The 24,746-nt window shown below is 36.0% G+C and overlaps 1 protein-coding gene across 1 annotated transcript; it reads right to left on the bottom strand.

The window, feature by feature from the left end:
• Positions 1-1,112: 1,112 nt before the first annotated feature.
• Positions 1,113-22,250, bottom strand: LOC110370480 (cadherin-23). The gene is made up of 24 exons (XM_064034444.1): positions 22,096-22,250; positions 13,233-13,444; positions 12,744-12,887; positions 12,058-12,206; positions 11,619-11,747; positions 11,245-11,463; positions 10,930-11,142; positions 9,976-10,800; positions 9,694-9,889; positions 9,297-9,600; positions 8,331-9,213; positions 8,067-8,252; positions 7,794-7,968; positions 7,589-7,708; positions 7,289-7,509; positions 7,046-7,172; positions 6,727-6,902; positions 6,345-6,465; positions 5,997-6,163; positions 5,341-5,651; positions 5,038-5,098; positions 4,240-4,400; positions 3,322-3,572; positions 1,113-2,300 (listed from the first exon to the last, which is right to left on the bottom strand). Exons 2-24 carry the CDS (start codon positions 13,441-13,443, stop codon positions 2,188-2,190), a joined length of 5,463 nt encoding a protein of 1,820 aa, XP_063890514.1. The 5' UTR covers position 13,444; positions 22,096-22,250; the 3' UTR covers positions 1,113-2,187.
• Positions 22,251-24,746: the final 2,496 nt, after the last annotated feature.

Raw genomic sequence — 24,746 nt, 5'->3', positions numbered from 1 at the left:
ATTATGTTCAATCTTGTAAACATTTACGTTATACAAAATATAGACGCTGCCTGTTACTATGGCGTAGAATTGAGCATTTTGTTGACAAAACTATCATTTTGCACGCATCGCTGCAGATGTAATGCCAAAAACTAGTTTTTGTGGAATTCCAGTAATCGTTATAGCAATCAAACCTCATTATCTAAAATTGTCATTACTTACATTTCAAAAGTAAAAATAGCTTCTTACAAACCTACAAACCATAAGATTTTAAGCAATAGGTACAACAGTTCCATTGAAATATGTTAACCTACTTAATTATATTTAATACCCGTTCGCTTATATTTAGTGAAACAATGACTTACCGCTCACTGGAAAAATACTTATACACGATTTTTTTCATTTTTCATATAAACAGACAAACAAAAAAATCGTATGAAGTATAAAGGTTAAAGAACCTCTGCTTATAGAAGGGCCTTGCTCTTGACATTCAATTACTTGTGTCCTACAATCCCTTTCATTCAGGTCCAATTTTCCAAGGTCTCGCTGACCTACAGAAGAGGGATCACGGAATAAGAAAAGATAAGTGGATAAGGTAGGTCAGGAGCCTTCTCCTACATCAAATACATACAAATTACAAAAAAAATGTTGGATTTGTAAAACATGAGATTTGGATAAAAAAAAACGATATTGTTTTTTCAAAACTTTGTTTAATTTTCGACTTCTTTCTTTTTTAAGCTGATATACAAAAAAACGTTTACTTATTGAACTACTTATATAATTTATATTTTTCACGTAAATATTTATAAATTATTTATTTTCCTTATTAAGGGTCTCATCAACTGACTAACGCAGTTGACAGTCCCAAAGTAAGTTATTACTTTATTATGAGAAGATATATTTATTTTGATATAATTCTGACTTAGATTACGTAAAAAATCTATAAATTACTATCACACTATTATTATGGTCATGACACGTTTTTTTACAATAATTATTTATGTATCAAGTTTTCTTTTGTAAAAAAATCTGTACTTTGTACTTATAATATAATTTCAGTGAAGGCACTTTCGGCATTTATATTTATATTTTTACCATGGCATAAAAAAGTTGATTTCTTTTTTATATAAAAAATATATAGGCACTGTAATGTACAAAGCTTTGAAATATTATAAACAGTAATTTTTAACTTATAATGTCTATTATTTAAATAAATCCTTGAACCTATAATGATATTGCAAGAGTATTAAGTATTTACAAATTAATCATTCATATTGCAAAATCATGCAACAGAAAAAAACGAGTGACGTAAATACTTATTTGTTTTCATATCATACCTATATTATTTCTTAAATTATATTTACAAAGGTACCTATCTTATATTTTGTTCATATAAGGGTAATACCAAATGATTGAAAATCAAATCAATTGGTCTTATCCCTTAAACAGCCTTAGCTGACAATTAATATTTAAAACAAACACTCACTTACCTACATTCATATTCACTCACTCACATAATTACATACATAAACTTAACCAAAACTCACTCATTTACAATACACGCACACATACATGAATAAACATCTTATAAAGCAAAGATATGAGAAGATATAAGTATAAGATTCGGTTTAAAAATAAAGAACTTTGAGACAACAGTGTAAACTATTGTTCTAGTTAAAATTGGATACAAAAGAAAAGTCAAAAACAAAAATCTGGCCTTTCATTTTGATGAAATTAAAATTCAATGCGATTATCGATCGTTATATATAGGTACCTAATTCACTGTGGATTTCTATACTCGATCTATCCGTTATTTTTCGATTACAGACTGAATTTTGACGCTAGCTCCATATAAATTATGTAAAAATTCAATCTGTAATCGCGAAACAGCGGATTAGTTATTGAAATCCACAGTTACACACTTACAAAATTCTCATGTCCAACCTTGCGTTTTATAGCGAGATTCCACCAAAATACCTTTACGTACATTTCCGAACTAAATCTGTGTAGGCGGAAGTACACAGTTGGTATATTGTGTTCACATACAAAAGTTGCAACTCCGCGTATATATTTGTTTCTGTTTGCTAGTAAACCACAACAAACATTGGTGTGCGTCACGGTACCACCCACTTAGAATCTTGCCTGTATGCTGCCAAAACATAATGTCTGTGTGTAACCTTAGTTCTACTACAAATTAATTCTAGTTCGTCACGTTGTATAGAGCGGTTCGGCATACAATCTTGTTGGCACTGAAATGTTGCTGGCTGCTACTGGTGGAGGCTCCCTAGATATTAGTAGGGCTTCTCGGGCTCTTTTCTTGGCTGAAAGAGAAGATAAACGTGTTAGAAATACATCCCTAATAATAAACTAGTACTTACGTTAAATCTATACCCAAATTATAAAGCTGAAGAGCCTCCTTCGCTTAACCGCGTTTATCTAAGGTGTGGACGATTTGAAAAATTATTTTAATGTTGGATAGCCGATTTATCTAGAGCTTATAGGCAATTTTTTATCCGGGTACGCAGAGTTGTGTTGCGCAGTTGACTTCGATATTCCGATCACGCAGTATTTTCATTATTTTTCAAATACACAAATAATATGTTTTTATCAGTTCCTACTTACTTAAGTCTAAATTGATATTCGCAAAATATTGTATCATGATTTAGCAGAATAGCTGGGTTTTCCCTTATATCTAAGGCTTAGCAAACACTTCAGAATATGAAGCATCTCTTAACCTTACATAAAGTTTAACTACAGATTACCGATTTCTATAAAAAATTCGCTTGTATTTTGTATATTATTATTTTAACAAGATTTAAACAGCAGGTCACGTTCAATAGTACGTAATGATACTTTCATTAGTCATTAGTTTGTTGGGCAGGTAAGTAACATTAATGCCGGCTACGTTCTGAAAATTATAAAATCTGAAATTTAAGACCTTGTGAAAATACTATAATATGTATACAATATACCAATATTATAAAACTGAAGAGTTAATTTTCTCTAAGAATTAGTATCTACATCGATTTGAAAAAACTTTTCAGTATTCGATGGCGCATTTATAAAAGAAGGCTTTGTAATACTAATCTTAGATAGGGAATGTAGAGTAGTTCCTACGGCCAAGCCCCTTTCAGAAACTAGTATCATCCTCCATCCTCCGAGCCTTTTCCCAAACTATGTTGGGGTCGGCTTCCAGTCTAACCGGATTCAGCTGAGTACCAGCGCTTTACAAGAAGCGACTGCCTATCTGACCTCCTCAACCCAGTTACCCGGGCAACCCGATACCCTTTGGTCAGAAACTAGTAGACCTACATAATAAGTTTAAATGTAAAAAATACATACCACTAGAATGCATACAGCACAATACAAGCGTGGCTATAAAAGCCGCGAAGGGTAACACGGCAGCCAAGCCCAGCAATGCATGCTGCGCCGGCGAATGTTTCGTGCGAGATACGCCACAACTCGTAATATTATGTACATTGAACGTTTCTAATATCTCCTGGAATTCCGTTCCTAGGGCACGGATAGTCGCTTTCATAGCTTTGGGAGTTAATGCCTCGCCGGAATCCACTTTTCTGAATTGGAAGCATGGCCTGTGAAAAACGTAGATATTAGAATCTGTGAATATTTTATTCTTATGTGGAAATTAATTATAAGTAGGTACACTAATTATAAGTCCCTTTTATTGTTTTACGCTGTTGCCCAAAGGTTAATTAGACGAAAATAACGAATAAACAAAGAGTGATAATTATAATTTTAATTGCGTTTCACATTGTTTGATGTGAGCGTAACAAATCATTACGAACATAAATGTGTTTGGTAGATTAAAAAGCCGGAATTGAACTTTAGCCCTATCAGCCGATTATTTTAAATTAATTATTTAACATCGTGTAACCAATTTTGGGAATTACCCATACTTGAGAAGGCCTTGACTGCTTTTTATTTATAATTATGAAAATACTTGAAATAGTAGCTTCATAACATTCTTACAAAAGTTAGGTAAAAAGTTATAAAGCTAAGTACCTAGTTTCTTTGCTTGAATGCGTTTATCCCAGGAACTGCTCACTAAATCGATTTAAAAATATTTCAGTGATAGGTACTTAGCCCATTAATCGAGGAAGGTTATAGGCTACTTTTTATTCTGGGGCGCGGAATAGTAACCACAAGACGCGACTGAAACCATTGACGATAAATAAGGTAGGCATAAACGCGAAATAAAGTTTCTTTGTTTCTTCAAACTATAACAAACCAGTAACTTACCCAGGATTAGCAAAGAAGGCGTTATTTGCATCATGTAGCTGCATCCTCAGTCCCTTCTGCGCGAGCGCCGCGGACATCCTGTCTCGAAGGTCAGCGTACTTCTGCCGAGTTCCTCCTGACATCACCAGCCGGAGGAGGTCACGTTCCCTCACCACTACCACCTAGGGAAAACAAATAAAGGCACCTAAGTAAATAGAGACTAGATAATGGTCTTCTAAGTACCGTAGAGGAGGTTTTATATCTATAGTTTTAGACAATGTTGTTGTTGTTACAGCCTTTTTATCGTCCCACTGCTGGGCACAGGCCTCCTCTCACACGCTTGCTCAATGCGGGTTGGTCATTTCAGACTATATAGTCCAGGTTTCCTTTATAGACAATACTGATGATTAATTCAGGCAGCGATTTAATATTGATGTTTTAAAAAGAAGTAGTTAAATTTTTTATGGGTATTGAGTTGTTAATTCTACCAACGACTTAAATACAAACAAGTTTAAAAGTCCATGAACATTTTAATTTACATAAAACCCCAAGATCATGGTTCCAGAGCGTGCTTCACGCTAGAGTATCTCTACTCGTAATTTCAAAAGTTAGACATTTGACTGCTTCCACATTTGTTCATACAGTTATTGTGCAGACTTCACGATGGTAAAAAAATATGAACAAAACAGCGCTTGCGTGACATCAAATGGCTACTTCAGAACTTCATAGATATTTAGCATGAATGGTAGATTGAATGGATTGAATTCAACCATGACAAAGTTAAATAACGAAATCACAATAGATTAGCATACTATTTACCTCAACTAAGATATCACTAAACCTCTCAAGATCTTCGGTATTGTTTGCACGGATCACCAACCTGTGGTAAAAAAAAAAAAACAATTTATTTAAATGAAGCAAACGTGGAAATAAATTCAAGTCGTAGTTACTATCAAAGCATTATTTCTTCACTGTTAATTCCATAAGTTTTACCAACAAGTTTTGTGGCTGTATTTAGATAATTACGACTATGTAAATGATAATTTTATACTACAACATTAAAAATAATAGCATCTATGTTTAATTTTAGAATTTTAGTATCAAAAAAACTGGTTTACCCACCTAAATATTCCATCCGCATAATGTATCAAATTCTTCATTATCTTCAGATCTCCAGTAACATTATTTAACACTATTACATCACTGATATTATTTAGCGATTTTCCTTTGATTGGAGATTCAAAAGTCATGTTAACTATACTATATTTAATAGGTTTAGCATCAGGGTCCTTATCAGTAGCTTTAACAGTAGCTATTAAGGTATCAATAGGAACGTTCAGTCTGACTCCTACTGTCATGTTGGCACTTTCAAATTCAGGTAGATGATCGTCTATGTCTATGACTTTGATCAGTAGTTGGATTTCTGAAGGGTCCTGAAAAGAGAGTAAGATGTTAATAGCCATAAAATATCGAAAAGCTCTTGGGGTTTTCTCCTATTGAAAAAGAGATAGCAAGCCTTCTGTAGTCGATTTCGAAGTCTTTGGTATAGCTAGGTGTTTTTATATGTGTACTTTAATTTTTTCATCTTATTTACTATCACCTGCACCCTGTGGGAATTACTGCTCGTATCGAGATAAAATAATTCTGATGGTGAAAGATTTTTTTAAATCGGTTGAGTAGTTTTTGAGTTTAACCATTACAAGCAAACAAATAAACAAAAAAAAAACTCCTCTTTAAAATATTAGTAGACACACATCGTCAAATCGAATGCTACTTACCAGTCTATTATAAGATTTGTTCAGTCTTGGTTTGGTTCCATACTTGAAGCACTTTACAGTAATCAGTTGTTTGGAGATCTCTTCCCTATCTAGTCTTGCTGCCGTTATTATAAGAGCCTTACTGTCATTTGTTCTTTCTAACTTCAGCAAACCGTAATCGTTTCCAACTGCGAATAAAAAACAATTATTATATTATATCTGAAGTCTGAATTACTGAATATAAACTGACTGTTTCGTTGGTTCTTTACACAACATGGCGAATATAGGTACATATTGTGTTTATGTAAGTGCAGCGCAGCAGTCATCTTTTAGGGAAATATATGGTGTGTTTACTTAATTAATATTTACCCGTAATAGCATAGTCGACAGCTGCATTTTCATCTATATCTTCATCAATTGCTTCCAGTTGACCAACCACAGTACCGATAGGAACTTCTTCTTTCACTGTCATTAGTACTGGGGGATCATCCTGAGGTCAAAAAATGTTTTAATTGAAAAGAACATTAAAAAAGATACTTAAGAACTAAAGTTATTTTATTTTATGACTTTCAGAAATTCTGTCTTAGGAAAAGATACAAATGCCATTGGCAACTTAGTTTAGCATGACGTGATTGTGATAGTTAACATTAATTCAAATGCAGATAGCAATAATAATCCAAAAACTGTCAGTAATGGTTGTCATTGATAAGAATATAGTCAGGTACTAAAATCTTTATATACTGTTTCTTACCGAGTTCCTTCCAAAATGCGGTTTATGATCGTCAACATCAGTGATCATAACAGTGACGATCCTAGTACTCTGCTGAGGTGGTTGACCTCTGTCCGTAACAAGCAAAACTAGCGTGTAAGAAGCTTTGCGTTCTCTGTCTAATGACTGTCGTGTCGTGATTTGTCCTGAATGGGAATCTACAAGAAGAGAAACATAAACTTAATCTTTCTTACAAATATTTAGAAGAAACAAGTGATAATAATACAACTGTTTGTGAACAGTCTAAAAAAGAAAGTTCATAAGGTGATCAAGTTAGAATAGGAAATAAGGTACAACTTACCGATCGCAAAGATTTTGGCGTCAGCATTGCTTTGTTGAATAGAGTAAAATAATTGTCCTGAAGGTTGAGTTGGATCGTCTGGATCGCTAGCCACAACTTGATATACTGCTGATCCTATAGTAGCATTCTGTAACACAACGATCACCATTAATTTTATCATTGAACTTAGAATTACCTTCATGACATCTTGAAACCTGAATTATGGCTTAGAATAAGTCCATAACTGTTCTAAGAAGTTCTTACCTCACTAATACTAAGTATTTCCCCAGCAGCCGGTCTTATAAACCTTGGCACACCATCATTGGCACTGACGTCACCGATATACAATGATAATGACGTATCTCCTGAATGTCCACCACCATCAGTTGCACCAACTAACAATCTGTATGGATCTGTACGACCACGTCCTGTTAGATCTTTTCGGGTTTTGATTTCTCCTGTTGTAGCGTCAATTGTGAAGAGACCTGTAAAATTACAGTATTATTTGTATTTCTTTGAATTTTCTCAGGTACATTAGTTTCGTTGTCTCATTATTCTTCTTACCATTTGCCTCTCCTTCATCCAAGAAGTCGTATTTAATTTCTCCTCCTAATCCCTCATCGGGATCTGTAGCGGTAACGTTAATGACGCTAATACCAATTGGCACATTTTCTGGCACAACAGCTGTAAAAATAAAAAGTATTTCATAAAAATCATCTTGTTTATAACTGTTACCAGATTAAAAAATTTAAAACTTGATGATTCTTACCCGTGTAAACATTCTTCTCGAATTCAGGTGCATTGTCATCAACGTCTAAAACATCTACAAGAATAGTGGCGGTAGTTTTTAATTTGTCTGCACCTCCACTCGGAGTATCAGAAGCCTCAATTTCGAGCCTCAGCACTGACTGCCGTTCTCTGTCTAACGTTTTATTTTCTGCTACCTAAAATATGTTTAAATATGTAGTATCTGCCTATAGTAAACATTGTATTTACTCTTTTATTTTAATGTACTTTAAATGATATAAAAATGTAATCTTACCTGAATAGCTCCCGTAACATTATTTATTTTAAACAGGTCGGAATTCTCGCCTCTCAGCTTGTATCTGATATCTGAGTAGCCTTTGATTTTGTCATCTTCAGTTAAAACTGCGTCAGCATCGTGCGCTTTTACAGTCACAATCTGTTCTGGATATTTTACTGACTCGAGAACGCTTACTTTGTAAAGCTAAAATAATAATAGTTACATTAGATGATATTATTTTGGGCTTAAAATAACATGAAATAAAATTATGAAGTCATTTACCTCTTTTTCGAAAATAGGTGGATTGTCATTAATATTCATAACTTCAATAATTATTTTGGCAATACTATGCTTACTGCCATCGTTACTTGATGCCTTCACTGTTATTGTTAAATTAGGCGTTGTTAAGTCCTCATAATCCAAATGTTTGGTCAGGACCACCTGTCCACTTAACGGATCTACTTGAAGGAGACCAGTTTCTGCATTTATTACTTTGTAACTCGATACCAAATGTCCCGATACGGGGTCTTCAGCCATTAACACAAGAACAGTACTACCAATAGGTTGTTCTTCTTTAATTTTATGATAAATCACGGGATATGAACTAGTCCAGCCTGGGTTAGTAAACTGAGGATTCTTGTCAGCATATGGCTGTATATAAATCGTGTGTTCTATCATTGCAAATTGTTTTTCTTTATTGATTTCAGCGTTAACATCAACAACTTTAATCGTCAAAATTACTATTGATGCCATACTGTAATCTAATGTTCCGTTCACAAATATTTCTCCTGTGTCTTCATTAATGCGAAACATGTGTTTATAGTCATATGGTGAATTGTGTTTTAGCTGAACTCCAGCCTTGGAAAGGGCTTTGATTGGTTGCACTATACTGTAGTGCAGTTTCGAATTAACATCCGTATCATAAGCTGTAATTTTAGTTACTGGGTCATCGACTTTTGCTTTTTCAGAAATGTGTGTTGTTGATTCGGTCACGTTGAATTTAGGAGGTTTGTCGTTCACATCTTGGATTGTAACAAACACTGTGGTAGTTGCTGTTTCTGGTATAGGCATTCCACTATCAACTGCCGATACGATGATTTCATATCGGTCTGGATTTATGTCACGGTCAAGATTTGCATCATTAGAGACTGTTATAAGACCAGATCTGAAACAAAAAGGAATCATAAATATGAAATGTACTTATTGAAGGATGATAGTCGAGTATTGTCGAAAGTTTTTCTAACTTACTTTTCATTGATCACAAAGTTATCTCTAGAACCTGATACGATATGGTACGTAAGCAAATCGTCAAGTCCATCAGGATCATTAGCGACCACCATTGTCACATTCTGACCAGGCTTGGCATCTTCTCTAATGTTTGCTTTATAATTCATAGGATTTAGATCAAAAGTAAAGTCTTCTGTGGTCTCAGGACTGTGTTGAGAGACTGTGTACTTGTAGTGGTGATAGTTGCCTTTGAAAGTGGGACGTTGGTTTCCTGGCACACCCACTCGAATGAAAACTCTCGTTTCATTGTGTAGGGGTGGCACTCCTGCAAAAATATTAAGATTGTGTATACTGAAATCCAATATTTGTATTTTATTACAAAATATAATATAATATTAATTACGTAATAATAACTTACCATAATCAGTAGCTCTCACAATCAGCTCATATTGACCTCTAGGAGTATCCATGCTGTCAACTTTTTCAATAATACTTATTTCACCCGTATCTTCATCAATGGTGAACACATTTCCTTTACGACTGATGCTATTATCAGATTCTAGTGAGTATTTAATCTGACCGTCTCCTTGTGTGGGGCCATCTGCGTCAGTAGCCTATAGTAAAATAATAAGTAACATTGTATTATGTTTTCCTTTAAAGTTTACCTGGCTTATCGATTTCTTTAATAAAGTTTACTCACCCGAACAACTAACTGTGGTTCAAAACTAGTAGCACCATCTCTTATAGTCCTAGTGTATTCCGCAGCCTCAAATAAAGGAGCATTGTCATTCACATCTAAAACTTCAACAAAAATACTCGCAGTAGATCCTTTACCTCCTCCATCTTTAGCAAAGAGTGTTAAACTGTAGCTCTTTTGTTTCTCATAGTCCAATATCTGTCGCACATATATACCACCAGTATTTCTATCAGTCTTAAACATGTTTGACCCAAAGCCTGTCAAAGTGTACTCTATTTCTCCAAATATTCCATAGTCTCTGTCGGTAGCAAATACATCCCCAATTTTAGTGCCTATTGTCGCATTTTCAGGTACATTAAATTTATAACTGGATTGTTCAAAAACTGGTGCATTGTCATTCATATCAAGAAGTTTAATATTAATGCGAGCCGAGGATAACTCTACTCCATTAGCCATTGTCACAATATCGAAATTAAATAATCGCTTATTTTCATCGTCTACTTCGTAATCAAGTCTCGAAGAATCTTTAACTTTGATACTAATCGGTGTCCTTCCTTCACCATGGTCTGTACTCAATGCGAAAACGCCTTCGGAATTCCATACATCTCGTAGTTTTAAATCGTATTTACTATTCTGTCCTATATCATGATCTTCAACGTAAATCGAGAGCCCAGGGATGGGGCTACCATTTTCTATATTCTCAGGTATCGATATATCGAACTCTTCTTTATTGAATTTAGGTACGTGATCATCAACGTCTGTTACTATTATCGTTATAGTTGTCACTGTGAAATCTGACGGTACTTCATTGTTTATTAATTCTGTGGCCTGGAACAAAAGTAAAGACATAAGGTTGATAAACGTTTTGGTTGTTATACAACGTTAAAATAGTTGTAAAAGATATTTAAATGAGGTAACCAAATATGGCTTAAGAACGCTTTTAAAAAACGTGAATACCTTGACAAAGAAACTGTAAACGCCTCCGTTTTGCATCACGACATCACTTTCCCTGTCTATAGGAATGTCTGAGGCGACCAGTGTAGCGCGTCCCAAAGGCCTGTCGGGAAGTAACTTGAAGTATTGCTGAGAGTCTCCTTCAAGGGTCAGCAATACTGGTCGTGGATTAGCTGTGTCACCGTCTTTGGCTATAATTTCCATTATGCTTGTATTCTGAAAGTTGATTGGATGTATTTTAAAAATTGTGTTATAATTTATCTAATTGTTTATCGATTTTCTTTTTTTTAGAATATCCTTAACTCAAGTTTTACTTACGGGAGGTGTATTTTCTGGTACTGTAGCCGAAAATGGTGGGTTAAGAAACACTGGTGGTTGATCTTGCACATCCCATACGGCTACTGCTACACTTGCGAGTGCTCTCAAAGGCCTGCTGGATGAATCAGTAGCTTCTAAACTGATGACGTAAGCTGATCTGCTTTCAAAGTCTAGCGGCTGATTTAAAAACAGCCGGACTTGGTATTCGTTTGGTGTTATCTGTAATTATGAAAGAAGTAGATTTAATATATTTATATTGGTTCTTGGAATGATACCGGCGAAAGTAGTTTCGGCTACAGTAACTATTTTATTTTTTGGACTGGATTGGTACGTATTTATATGATAGATTTAGTTTACTATTCTTAGATACTTACCATATCAGTTTGAATTCTAAAGGTAGCGCATCCCTCTGTATCGCTTCCTTTCTCTTTGGTAGAACATATTACTCGTATCCTCGCATTTTCACCTTCATCTTTATCTGTTACTGTTATCTTTGGGTTTACCTGAAATTCAGTAATTACATGTATTGCAATTATATGCATAAAACATGAGGTATTTCTTGTACATACTTTTTTATTTGTGATGAGTTCACAATAGGTTATAATGCTGATTAAGAGTTGTATTTTGGTCCTTGGCTATTGCTTTATAACTACATTACCTTCAAACATAGCCGACTCGTGTTTATTACATAGTCTCTTACATCATTTCTTATATATTTTTCTTTTATATTCAATATTGTGAAAATGTTCGTCATAAGGCTATCGATCAAGTCTAAACTCAAAAAGATATCATGTACTTGTATGTATATCTTACCTCAATTTCAGTTCCAACAGTAGTAGCTTCGCTAATATTCACAATATAAGGTCTGTTGTGGAAGACCGGTGGATTATCATTCACATCTTTCACTGGAATCACTCGCCTCAATGATACTGTGTTTGGTTCCGTATCTGCTATTCCTTCATCTGTAATGTTGTATCATTGACATAATTTAGTTTGGTTTAAGTTTACACACAGAATTGAAGCATAGAAAAAGCTGAGGAAATTTCTGGGTTGCATATAGATAATTTTAATACAATTGTCTTTAGAGTGCCAACAACCTCGTGGTAGGTTGCTAGTTCATTGAAGGGATCCCGTATAGTGCAATCTATCTACACAAAAGCTTAGTACACTCAGAAAATAACTTTCTACCGTTATAAGGCAATGAAACGAACGGAAATAATTAGCAAAATTAACAAGGTGTCGATAACATAACAGAGTATATTGAACCTGAAACTTTAGAAAGGTGAGTAACGAGGGAAAAACGTGTAAAATAAAATACTCCATTGTTGTTGAGAAGATTGCTATGTTAATTGAATATGTTTCGTAGGTCTTTTTAAAGTAACTGAGCTACTGTTAATGTAGAAGAAATAATAGATTTTGCTATTAAGCAATTTTTCATCAAACTAGTATAGAAAGTTACTTTTGGAAGACTTCTGAAATCATGATAGTCTATGACTTACCAGTTATGCTGATGATGACTTCCAAGGCACTCTGTTCTTCTCTATCTAAAGTCTTTGCCAGTGTGACGACTCCAGTCATCGAGTCTACTGAGAAGTACTGGCCAGATATAGAGTATCGCAGCGGACCATTCTCTGGATCCACTCCTGAAAACGGGAGAAGTGTTTATATGATATTAATTAGATTATAATTAGAGGTTTCTCAGAATATACATCTTTATTAAAGAATCTGGTATATGTCTAGACTGTCAAGGTATAAAAGTACACGTAAAGACACACAATTAATTGGCATCATCGTTTTTATGGAAGCTCAAATAATCAACACGAATATCTGATAGATTTCTAAAAGCGGTTTGAGTCTTAGCGTTGTCTGTATAAGAGAAAAAGTCGTTTGAAAGGCTCCTATTTCTTTCTGCCAAGAAGAAGAAGCCCTGTGTTATATAACATTTACTAAACTGTTGGCAAATAATTAATATCTTTTTCTTCAATTACCTTTCAAATGATACACCGGTGTTCCCACCGGCGTATCTTCAGATAAACTGAACTGTGACATGTCTCCTATCTGAGGTACAAAGTGAGGAGGCTTGTTGGTGACCTGTGACCAACATGGCTGAAGTAGTGACAGGAGCAGCAAGATGATCAGGGGGTTCGGGTCCGATAGCACCGTTGCGATCTTTCGCCGCTGGAATATTATTTCGGCCATTCTGGAATTAATAAGAGAAATGTTGATGAAGCATTAAAGGTGTCTACACACCAAAGCCACTGAGGCCGGCGGCACAGCCCGGCGGCATCAGCGGCTTTGGTGTGTAGACACCTTAAGATTTAAAGTTTTGGCTGTGTTTTATTTGAATTATTTGCTAGAGAGGCTTATTCTGCTTTGATTAGAGATAAGAAGAAGAATTTAACAAAATGAGATGTAAGGTATCCAATATTAAGGGCACGCCACCATCGTGGCGGTAAGTCCCCTCTTTGAGGAGTGGCTCGGGAGGAGTCACGGCGCCCTCACGTACCGCATGACGCAGGTCCTCACCGGACACGGTTGTTTCGGGAGGTACCTGCACCGCATCGGTCGTGAGGAGGCGCCCGGGTGTCACCATTGTGCGGACAGCCCCGAGGACACGGTGGACCACACAGTCCAGGTGTGCCCCGCATGGGAAGGGCACCGCCGGGTCCTCGTCGAGGCTTTGGGCGGCGGCGACCTCTCGCGTCCGGCCCTGGTTCAGGCCATGGTCCGGGGCGAGAGGGAATGGGATGCCGTCGCCTCCTTCTGCGAAGCGGTCATGCTCGAGAAGGAGGAGGCGGAACGCCAGAGAGTTCGCACCTCTCATCCCGGCCACCGCGCTGGACCAGGTAGACACCATGGGCGCCGGGTGTCGCGAGATGACTCCTGGCCACCGTAGGCGTGGGTCTGTGGGCGGTGAGTTCGGGTGGCTCATCGTCCCTCTGTCTTCCTAGACGACAGACCCGTGTCGACGGCGCGCGTTGTTCCACGCGCTCCTCAAAGAGACGTCAGCAACCCCAGCGGGGCCCAGCAGGGCCAAGGCCTGCCGGGGCTGCGGGTTGTTCGAAAGAGATACCGCGGCCCTGGTACATAAAAGGCCTATGACGGAACACGACGATTTTAGTCAGTAAGAGTCTGACACTCCCTCACCGCTGCTAACCCACAGCGGGAGGGGTCATTTGATGATTTTACGTCGATAAAAAAAAAAAGGTATCCAATATTATATAAGAAATCATAATAAGATAATAGATAGGATATTTGTTGTAGGGATTAAAACCTAGAGAAGGGGTTACATTTCCGATAGATCTTTTTTCCAGGTTCTTGGAATAATCAAACACATGGATACAACCGTGGGAACCAGGTATATTCTATCTCATAATTTTTGTTATGGTTCCGTTAAACTGTGGTTAAGCTGCGTAACTAATTGAAGACAGTCGAATTATAACATAACAACCGCATTTCTTTCTACTCATAAAATAAACATGTCTAATTTTCAAGGCCTCATCTCATGCATGAAGACTGACTGCCATACATAATATTATGTAGATGTACGTAATTTTAATTACTTAATGCTTTAAAAATAGCTCCGTTGCTCTAATAGAAATAGTGTTAAGCAATACCGGTACAGTTGTATTAGGGTAAATCGGCTAGCAATTTTGTAGATGGCAATTGAATTCATAAGAACATGTCGTTTGGAGACAACTCTGTTTATATTTTGCCTATTAGGTATAGGACTATTCCAAACATTATTATAGGTCGTTTTCAAACTTTATGGTAATTTTAGTTCGATGTAGGTTAGGGTGTCCCAAAAAAATCAAAGTCATTTTTTTTTAACGCATACCCTCCTATTTTTTTCCTTTTGGTCCAAAACTATTATAAATAAAATTTTATGGTGGTAGGACCACGGTAACCCGTGCCGACTTACATTTGAATGTATGTCATACTTGCTCTCTAAGACTAACGCGATCTAACTCGTCGATGTGCTTGTGATTTCTTGTTATTTAGTGATCGAATCATTGTTTTCAAACAGCCAACATGTCACTAGACTTAAGCAGTTATAAAAAGAGTATATTTTTAATTAGGGGACCTAAAGCATCAAATGACGGGCTCAAAACTTCCGTCTAATGGACAAGTTCTGGCAGTTTCATAGTACAACTAGCGACCCGCTCCGGCTTCGCACGGAATAACAGTATTTCTGCATTATTTAATGTGTGTTATTATACATGTAAACCTTCCTCTTTAATCACTCTATCTATTAGAGAAAACCGCATGAAAATCGGTTGCGTAGTTTTGAAGAATTAGGCAAGCTTACAACGGGACACGGGGACAGAAAAAGCGACTTTGTTGTATACTATGTTGTGATATTCGGGAAATTAATTTAATTGTGAATGAAAACGTAAATCTTACTAGTCGCGAATGCATTATATTATCTACTGGGAAAAGGCGCGTATTCCAACTAAACCTTTGCCTAATTGTGTGACGAAACTCGTCACCTTGTATCAAGTTTGGAGGGACAAAAGACACAAGACGTTTTTAAACAACGCTATCACGACTTTTTCAGCAACTTAGATATGTAATTTATTTGATTTTGATTAATAAGAATAAATCATCATGTCCCGAGCCTTATCCCAACTATGTTGGGGTCGGCTTTCAGTCTTGCCGGATTCAGCTGAGTACTAGAGTTGTACAAGGAGCGACCGCCTATCTGACTTCTCAACCCAGTTACCCAGCAACCCAATATCCCTTTGATAAGACTAGGTCAGACTTATTGGCTTCTGACTACCCGAAACGACTGTCCAAGATGTCAAATGACAGCCAGGAGAGCAGCCGGCCTGCAGTTAGTTACAGAAAGCGCCTGCCTCAGAGGAGCAAAGGAAAATAACTCTTGAAAAACGATTGGATGTATCGTTTTCAGGGTTATTGTCTTTGGTTAATTTTTTTTTTCAAAAGAAGATCTTTACGGTACGTTGTATGACAAAATCACCTCTAACTTCATTTCAGCAAAAAGCGAGTTCTTTGATCGATCGCCTTAAAATATAATGACAGTTTTCTACATGAATGTGTCCTACCTTCTAGAGTCAAATAATGCTTCGTATCAAAAAGCCAAAGTTTCAGCACTGAGAGTTAGTGAACGATGTGGCCGAAAGATCGGTGAAGTTCATGCAAGACTTTTATTGATTAATCACAGTAGATGAGGAACAAAAACAATTATTGTTAGGTACAGTCCTAGAACATCGGAAAATTTATCCTGACTGTAAAAAAAAAACTACTTTAAAATGAAAATTTTAACAATGATATTATTTTTCAATGTATATGAGAAGATAAAACATTATTTGGATGTATTCAAGGTTTATTTTTAGTAATAATAATTAAGATCTAAATTTCTCCATAGTAAGTCAGTACAAATTTTCATGTGAAACTTTGGCATTAAGTCGGCACGGGTTACCACTGTCTGATCGAGATAATATTTATTATAGGAGATAATGAGGTCAAACCGAAAAAAATTAGAGGGTATGCGTATTTGAATTCGAGAAAAAAAAATTCCCCCTTATGTCTTGGGACACCCTAATGTAGGTAAAGCAGTTAAGACGTATGGGACATTTTTTGTGCCCCATATTTAGCTGCTCATAATGCTAAGACTGGAAACCCACCCTGATATAGTTTGGGAAAGGCTAGGCAGATGATTATGATGAAGAATTTATAGTTGCAACCCGGCAATATCGATCGATGGAGCAGAGCGGAGTCTTGGTATCTTGCAACAATAATTACTCGCCAAAATAATAACTCTATCTATGTCAACTATTAAAAATATTAACATATTATGATAAAACCAGTCTATTGAACAATCGGGCTGTCACTTTGGTTTTGATTTCTCAATCTACTTTCCGCTGGCCAGCTTGTGACATTCTAGCAGTCTAACTATGTAGTTTGTGATATATTTACTGATACTTGTATCTCGAATTCTATATTATTTATTCTAATTCTGTGATTAGGAGTTACTACTCTCTGTGTAAAATCTCGAGCGGTTGAGTCTCAGATAACTGTGAAATTTGTATTTCTAATGTTTTTGCAATATTCGATTCTGAACATTGCACTAGGATGTCTGTTACAGTTGATGTAAACGCAAATTTTTATGAAATAGAATATTTCGGATTGGCATCGCTCTGATGAAAATATTGGTTATTAAGAAAGTGTTTGTTGTTTGTGTTAAAGATTATTGCAGTGTCCGATGTATACAGTTATACATTGCTCGATTTTTTTATTTTTTTTTAAGTAAGTGCAAAACTGATTTATGTACTTATTCGGGCAATAAGCAAGGACAATATGTAAGACTCTCGTAGTAAGTTACATTTGGTATGTCATTAACAGGAGCCAAACCTAAGTTGATAATTATATGTAAGTCTAACTACAAGACATTGTCCTATATACGCTCAACAACAATACTGACTAGACATCGCCCAAAGATTAGCATTGCAAAACAATAACCTGACGTAAGCGTTTATACAAGAATGTCTGACCGCAAAACTATGGCCGTTGAGTAAGTGGTTCACTGGAGTATGCCCAATACGTGTTGCAACGGGATCAGGTATGCAAAACATTACTTTTTGCCAATACCTAAATATGAGAAACTCCTTACGCAAGCTTACCATAAGCAGGACCATCATTATCTTCTCTGATTGACGAGAAAAAATATTATTCCTAGATTATACGAGAAAATTAAATAATCTGCGTGCGTGATTGATAAGGTTTTAAGAACGACCATTATCGTCAATGATTACTGCTATCGGCAAAATGAACTGCTGTGCTCAGCAACACTTTTTCCTAACGTATCGCTTACAAATTGTCATCAAAGATTTTATATTCATTGACTTTTTTTGATGGGAAGTCACCAAATGAAAAGTTTTCTGTGGGCGCAGCATGAGTGTCAGATTCTAACTGACTAAACCCAATAGGTATACTCATTCTGGAACCTTTTATGTACAAGGGCTGCGGTAACTATTCATTACCTTAGCTTTAAAAACCGTAAGAATCCTGCTACAAGTTTCAACGGTAACGACAACTTTGTTGTTTTATGTGCAAAATTCGATACACGAAGCTGAACAAAAAACAATAGTTTAGACAAAAGACTTAACAGCGAAGTTCCTCCGCTATAAAAACACAGTTACACGAAGGAACTGTAAAGCTGTGTATACAACGAGAGTGAATTGTCCGTATATCATTAGGCTATATCTTAAGAACACTACGGAGTGGTTTTGCCATAAGCCATTTATATACGGGATTCGCTGACCGTATTTGCAAATGTACAGGATTTATGGAAACTTTGAACCTTCGCTCCTAAATTGAGTCGGAGACGTAGTTTCTTGTCGGTTCAAAGGAGTTTTTTTGTTAGTTTACTTCAATGTATTACAGGATTTCAACATTTCATTGTTGACGTTTGACTTTATCCAGTAAAATATTTAACTTATATTTTAAAATTCGATATTTGCCAAAAAAGATTATCTTTACTTACTTACCTCCGTACATTATCTTCCTATTGTTACGTTCCGATTTTACAACATCAGCGATGGTACACTCTAAGCTTCGCTAGTCTAGCCACACCTTTACACTAATGTTGTTTTCTCACGAGCATTGTGTTTGGTTCAGTGACACGAGGTCGGTACACAATGGAGTTGCGTTACCAACCTAGAATATTGAGCGATTTATAACTAGGGAAAGATGGGCTGTTCCGATGTTTTTACTGCCTAAAGGAAGTATGGTAAAGTTAGTGAAGAAAGTAGCTGTGAAACTTATCGATGCAGTGGTTTCGATTGCTCAGCATGATTTCTCGATTTAACCGGTAGATTAGGCAAAAGTTTTGTTGTTGGTCTGAAAAATCTTTGGATATCTGGTAGGTACGTGGAAATAGGACATATTTCGAACATAATATCTACCCCAGTACCTAGGCTCATTCGTCGATGTTAGAGCCAAAGCTGTGCTTACACCCGAAAGCATTTAAGGTGCTATATCCCAGCTTCAATTGTTCTAATTCTGTCCTTCAAGGTCCTGTGACCCGGTAGGCAACTTCATTCCCATCATCATAAACAGCCTCTTTAAACGCAGGAGCGGTATCGTCAACTGCTATCAAACTTGTAACATGACATGTCGACATGTCTACATAAGTAAAGCATAAGCAACGAACTCATTAGCTCATCTTGTTAAGTAACTCATTTTCTTGACTAACTGGCGATTACACGGAAAACTTGATACCTACGTAACCACTATAATTTCCCACATGTTTAGATACGATCTTTGTTGGTAAATGTTCATTAAAAACATTGATGGCTTATCTTAGTTTCCAGGAATGTGTTGAAAGCGGAATTGACCAGATAGAACTGGAATTAAGGATTTAGTTTCTTGGAATTTTGGTACCAAATAAATTTTTTAGGTAGATCTACCTACGTGACTTGTTATTTGTTAATTGTATTCAGGACTTGGTACTGTAATATCCAATTGGCCTAGTTGTGGGTTACCATCTAAACTGATGCTGAAAGAATAGTATCTTGGTGCAACTAAGCTCATACCGACAATCCTCCAAATGATACCAAAAAAGATCTCGAAAGTGAGACAACTTAAACCTATACATATAACTATCTACATAGGTTTAAGTTGCATCTTATATCACGTGTAATTAGTTATTAGTTATTTAGATAGCTACATAGGTTTAAGTTGTCTTCTATACCTAAATTACCACTAACTAAGTTACGATATACCTAATATGCAAGCAGCTTTGACCGGTTCGACTGTACATACTTGCATCTATCTACATATCTTCACGCTTTCATATCCTTATGAAGTGGAGACCACATCTAGTGTAGGCGTTAGGTAGCTAGTGGTCTCTCTAGCGATACCAGTCCAACTTGATACTTATGTTACCTAGGTGTATTGGACAAGTTAGGGTGCTAATGAATCCAACCACATCAGTATGAGTTCCTACTAATATACATAAGGCAACTTGATGTCCAAAATTTCAATCATATCTTAAAGAAAATGTTGTGGATTCCTACAAGTGCAGGGACAGAAAATAATTCAGTCTTATTTGTGAATATAAGTAATGCTGTAAAGAGTACTTTGGGAGGAATTACAAAGAAATTAGAAGCAATGGCTTATAGGTACGTAAAATGTCTTATGAACTCTTCTGATGTTATTATAATGCACGGTCACTTTGCAGCCATAGATATAGTAGTAACATTTGCAAACAATGTCAAATTATTGCGCTGAGCATTCAAAGTGGATTCGTACTACTCGTAAATGCCATTCTTGTCTAAATGTCTCTAGCAAGGTCCATTGAAAGGAAGATCGTTATTAAACTATTTCTTTGCTATAAGTATTTTTAGTGGATCTACATATAAGTAAAAGTTTAGGTAGTAAAACTTTACAAACGTGGGATTTTACCTTTCTTTCCTAGTAGGTACTTTTATGAAGATCTTTAATGTGGGACAAGCAATATAATTATGATTATGGATAACCTATGGGCCAGGCAGACGTTAACGACTCATGTAGGTAGGTACTAATTATCCTTTCATCTAACATTTTTATGAGAAACTTTAATGTTTATAGAATTATGTGTACCTTCTTTATATCTTGGGTCGATTGGGTTCACGGATTGGTTTCTTCGGTATTTAGACAGACCTTGATGTCCACATTAAAAGTTTAAAGACATATAGGTACCTATATTTATCCTTCTTCCAGCTGTCTTTGTACCTATGCAATGAAAACTTCGGATAGTTCGTTCTATTCATACCTACATTTTTCGAAGCATAACTGAGTAAGATTTAGGTACTTAGCCGACCTTTCAACAATTCTAGTCACTCCAAACGACAACTAGGTGCCTATTTGTAGATGGCTTAGCAATTCCCGTAACTGTAAACAAACAGTACTTATCTATACCACACCTTACTAAATATCTATCTATTACCTATACACAGATGGTTTTAAAAGGTTCTACAATATTGACATACCAGGAGAGTCTCCGTACAGAATGTCTCCGCGCCACTGACATACAAATAGTACCGTTTGAATCATGTTCCCAAAACTTCTGACGAAATTCCATTGACGTGATCGAATGAACATTTCTGAATAGATTGTTTTGACGATGAGTAGTAAAAGATCTAGTTGCGAAGATAGGTTAGGTGAATGATTATGAAAATATACCTAATGTTCATTAATTAGGTATATTGTTTTGTCGAATTTTGTAGGTGTAGGTTGGGATGTAAATAAGAGTATTCTTCTATAAAAAAATAAAATTAATTTGTATTTACGTTCGCTATTTAGATGAAAATTTACCTTATTATGATTAAAAATGACAACTCTATTATTTAATAATTTTCTAAATTTAAAAAGTATATAAAAACGGGTGCAATAAAATATTGCTTGATATTACCCAAACGTGGTATTTTTTGTCACATCATAAACTTTCAAGGGGAGTGAGAAACACCCTTAAAACACGGTTTCAAAACTTGCGTGCATAATTCATAAGGCTTAACATTCAATAACAATGTACCCGGAAGCCTAAGAATTTAATGACTAAGGAATTTGTTAGTATTGTCTTATAAACTTGAAAACCGCTGAGCCGCTATATTTTAATAATAGCATACATAAAATGACATCATAACATTTTATTGTTCCTGAATACACGGCTAAGCAATTTTATCATTCGTATTTTTACAAAATTCATACAAAAATAAATAAATCCGTCTCCTAAAGGTCAGAATTCACGAGATAAATTTTGACCTTGATGACTAACTGACATGTTATGCAAAGAAAGTACAGTGTAAAAACGCCTTATTGCAACATTTCTCACAAATCATCACGTACCTTTATAAAAACAATTCCTATGAACAGAAATCACTTCACAAAACCACTATTTATTACATAGTTTATTTATAAATAATAAATAACACTAAAGAAACTAAATTCACTATACAAGTCAGTTACTCTGCTAACTTTGATACGTACTGTCAAAAACTTGTACCACCGGTCTACGGTACCGGATTAGCATTGTACCTCTCTCTATCTAACATATAGACTCGAGTTCCATGCCAGAAAGAGATAGTATAAATCTATCAGTGCCGTCTTCAGTCTCTGCAGATAGAGCCTTTTTGCACAGGTAAAAGTAACGGGGTTTTTCTTAAGATGCGTGAGGTGAGATGCCAGATACGAGGTCAAGTGCGTTAGAGAGAGAAGAAAGGTGTACTAGGTCATGTTGTAAAGGGGTCCGTTGCATTCAGAGAAGTGTTTTGGTACGAAGGGAACTAGGTATTGTCTACCTACACTATAATATAAAAAAGAAAAAAAAATATTTTTGTTTGATTGTTTGTACGTAATGGAAAGCCCGGCTTTCAGAAAACGTCTTGGGCAGTCTTTACGGGTAGTCAGAAGCTAGTCTGACTGACCACCAGTCTTATCTAGGGGTATTGGGTTGCCTAGGTAACTGGGTTGAGGTCAGACCTATATCTATGGGTCAGATAGGCAGTCGCTGCTTGTAAAACACTGGTACGTAGCTGCATCTGGTCAGATTGGGTGTCGACCCCAACATAGTTGGGAAAAGGCTCGGGAGATAGAGCTGAAAGTTGTAATGCATAAACTCAAAAACTACTAGACCATCATTAACATAGGCTATATTATATCACAGTTCGGGCAGTAATTCCCACGGGACTCGGATGAAACCACGGAAAATCAGCAGGTCAATAACGGCTTTTTTACCCTTTTTGGGTCATTTCGAAGTTACCCGTTTGTAACGAAGAGGTGTGTTGGTTTTTACAATGCATTGTCAAAAAAAAACTGGTCGGTTTGTGTGCTAATAGAAATGCAATGCTTGACTAGGTGTGGTTGCATAGGTAGGTATTTATAACAACTTGTCTAGATAAATTGCCAGACAGGTAGATTTTAATAATGACTATTAGATTGGTATGCTATAACAGTAGGTACCTAGGTACAAGTGTTATGACTTGAGCAGTTTTTCATTTTGATTTGATGATGTGAATTATTTTCTGAATATGACATGTCATAGAGATCCAGATTCCTACGTGTATGAACAATCTTCAGTTACCCTACTATCTCCAACCCTACCTTAAGCCCTTTAAAAAATCTAAAAGCAACTTTAATAAGTACCAAAAATTCAGATTTAAGTAAATTTTCCATAAAAAAATAAAATAGACCACATATTTTTGTACAACATATTACTATATTTAATCTACTCACATAAAATAAAACAATAGCATTATAACTTGTAAATCTTTTAAAAAATCTGATCCAAAATCTCATAGCTACAATCCATTACAACGAGGTGTCAAATAAAATGTGTGAAACGCAGCCATTCTTTATAATAGTTAAGTTACGAAATAATACGACCAAGGTCCATGAAGTTGTAGACCGTATGTTGAGCAAACTGTATCTTGAACGTCGCGGTGACTTGTACCTCAGTAGTTAAGGTAGCCGAGAGTGGGTTCGAAACCTGGCCTGGCATCAAAATAAACAGTCCAGTGGGAAGAAGTCCATCTATTACCTATAGGAAACAAGGAATTTTTAAATCGGTAAGGAGTTATCTGCCATAATGAAGAATCATCATCTGCCTAACGATTTTCCAATTACTTAGGCTTCCGGTCTTACAATATACCTCTATAGCTGAATGCCAGTGTTTTACAAGGAGTGACTGCTTATCAGACTACGTCAACCTAGTATCACACTCAACCTAAGTAAAACTGGGGGATGTCAGACTAACCACAGAAAAAAAAAAACATTTTCTCTTGATACCGCAGCTTACAGTTAACGTTTCCTTCTTAGACAAAAATCTAAAAACACACACTACAGACATCCACCGGTACCTATAACGGAAATCGTACACAAACGAACATTCCTAGTTTCCAATTCACGAACGCAAACAATTGAACTATACCTGACCACTTGGTTGTTCACATAACTAACGTAATGCTTAACTTTTGCAACAGTTCTGAAGAAACAAGCGACGGGCGAGACCATTGTCTTCAAACGTTGTACATTGTACAATAATAGGGACTTGTAAAGCATTGTTATGATACTACGGTTTTGTAAAACTAGGTGACTAATATTTGAGTATTTTTTTAGTGTGGTGTGTCTTGCGTTTGAATGGAGTAGAAATAACTAATAGAATATTAGTAAGTCGCACAGACATCTTTGTTTAGTAATCAGTAACACAATACTTACCTATGTGCCAAATATATAAAACCTAATGAAACTTACTTGCAGGTCTATGTAGACTCAATGACGGTACATAGGGTCGTGTCGGCTGCTGCGCTGCTTTGTTGCGGGTTCGATTCCCACACAGGATCACTAAAATTGTTCTGTGTCTAGGTGTACGCCATGCAGGAGAAAATCCTAATGCCAGTAAGATAGAATCTATTCTCAAAGCAAATGCGGCATTAGCGGTCCTGTCAAATTCCTAAAACAATTAGTTCATAGTTTAACTACATTTTTCCTTAAGTTCGTAT

The sequence above is a fragment of the Helicoverpa armigera genome, chromosome 4 (assembly GCF_030705265.1).
Source record: "Helicoverpa armigera isolate CAAS_96S chromosome 4, ASM3070526v1, whole genome shotgun sequence".
Classification (NCBI taxonomy): domain Eukaryota; kingdom Metazoa; phylum Arthropoda; class Insecta; order Lepidoptera; family Noctuidae; genus Helicoverpa; species Helicoverpa armigera.
This window is presented reverse-complemented; position numbering and strand designations above follow the sequence as displayed.

What these genes read in the sequence shown, in the direction of transcription:
- LOC110370480 (XM_064034444.1), bottom strand. Translation starts at nt 13,443, where the DNA reads ATGGCCGAAATAATATTCCAGCGGCGAAAGATCGCAACGGTGCTATCG. An exon ending in GGATGAAGGAGAGGCAAATG is followed by an intron (nt 7,510 to 7,588) that starts GTAAGAAGAATA and finishes GTAATTTTACAG; the next exon opens with GTCTCTTCACAATTGACGCT. An exon ending in TATGCGGATGGAATATTTAG is followed by an intron (nt 5,099 to 5,340) that starts GTGGGTAAACCA and finishes TTTTTACCACAG; the next exon opens with GTTGGTGATCCGTGCAAACA.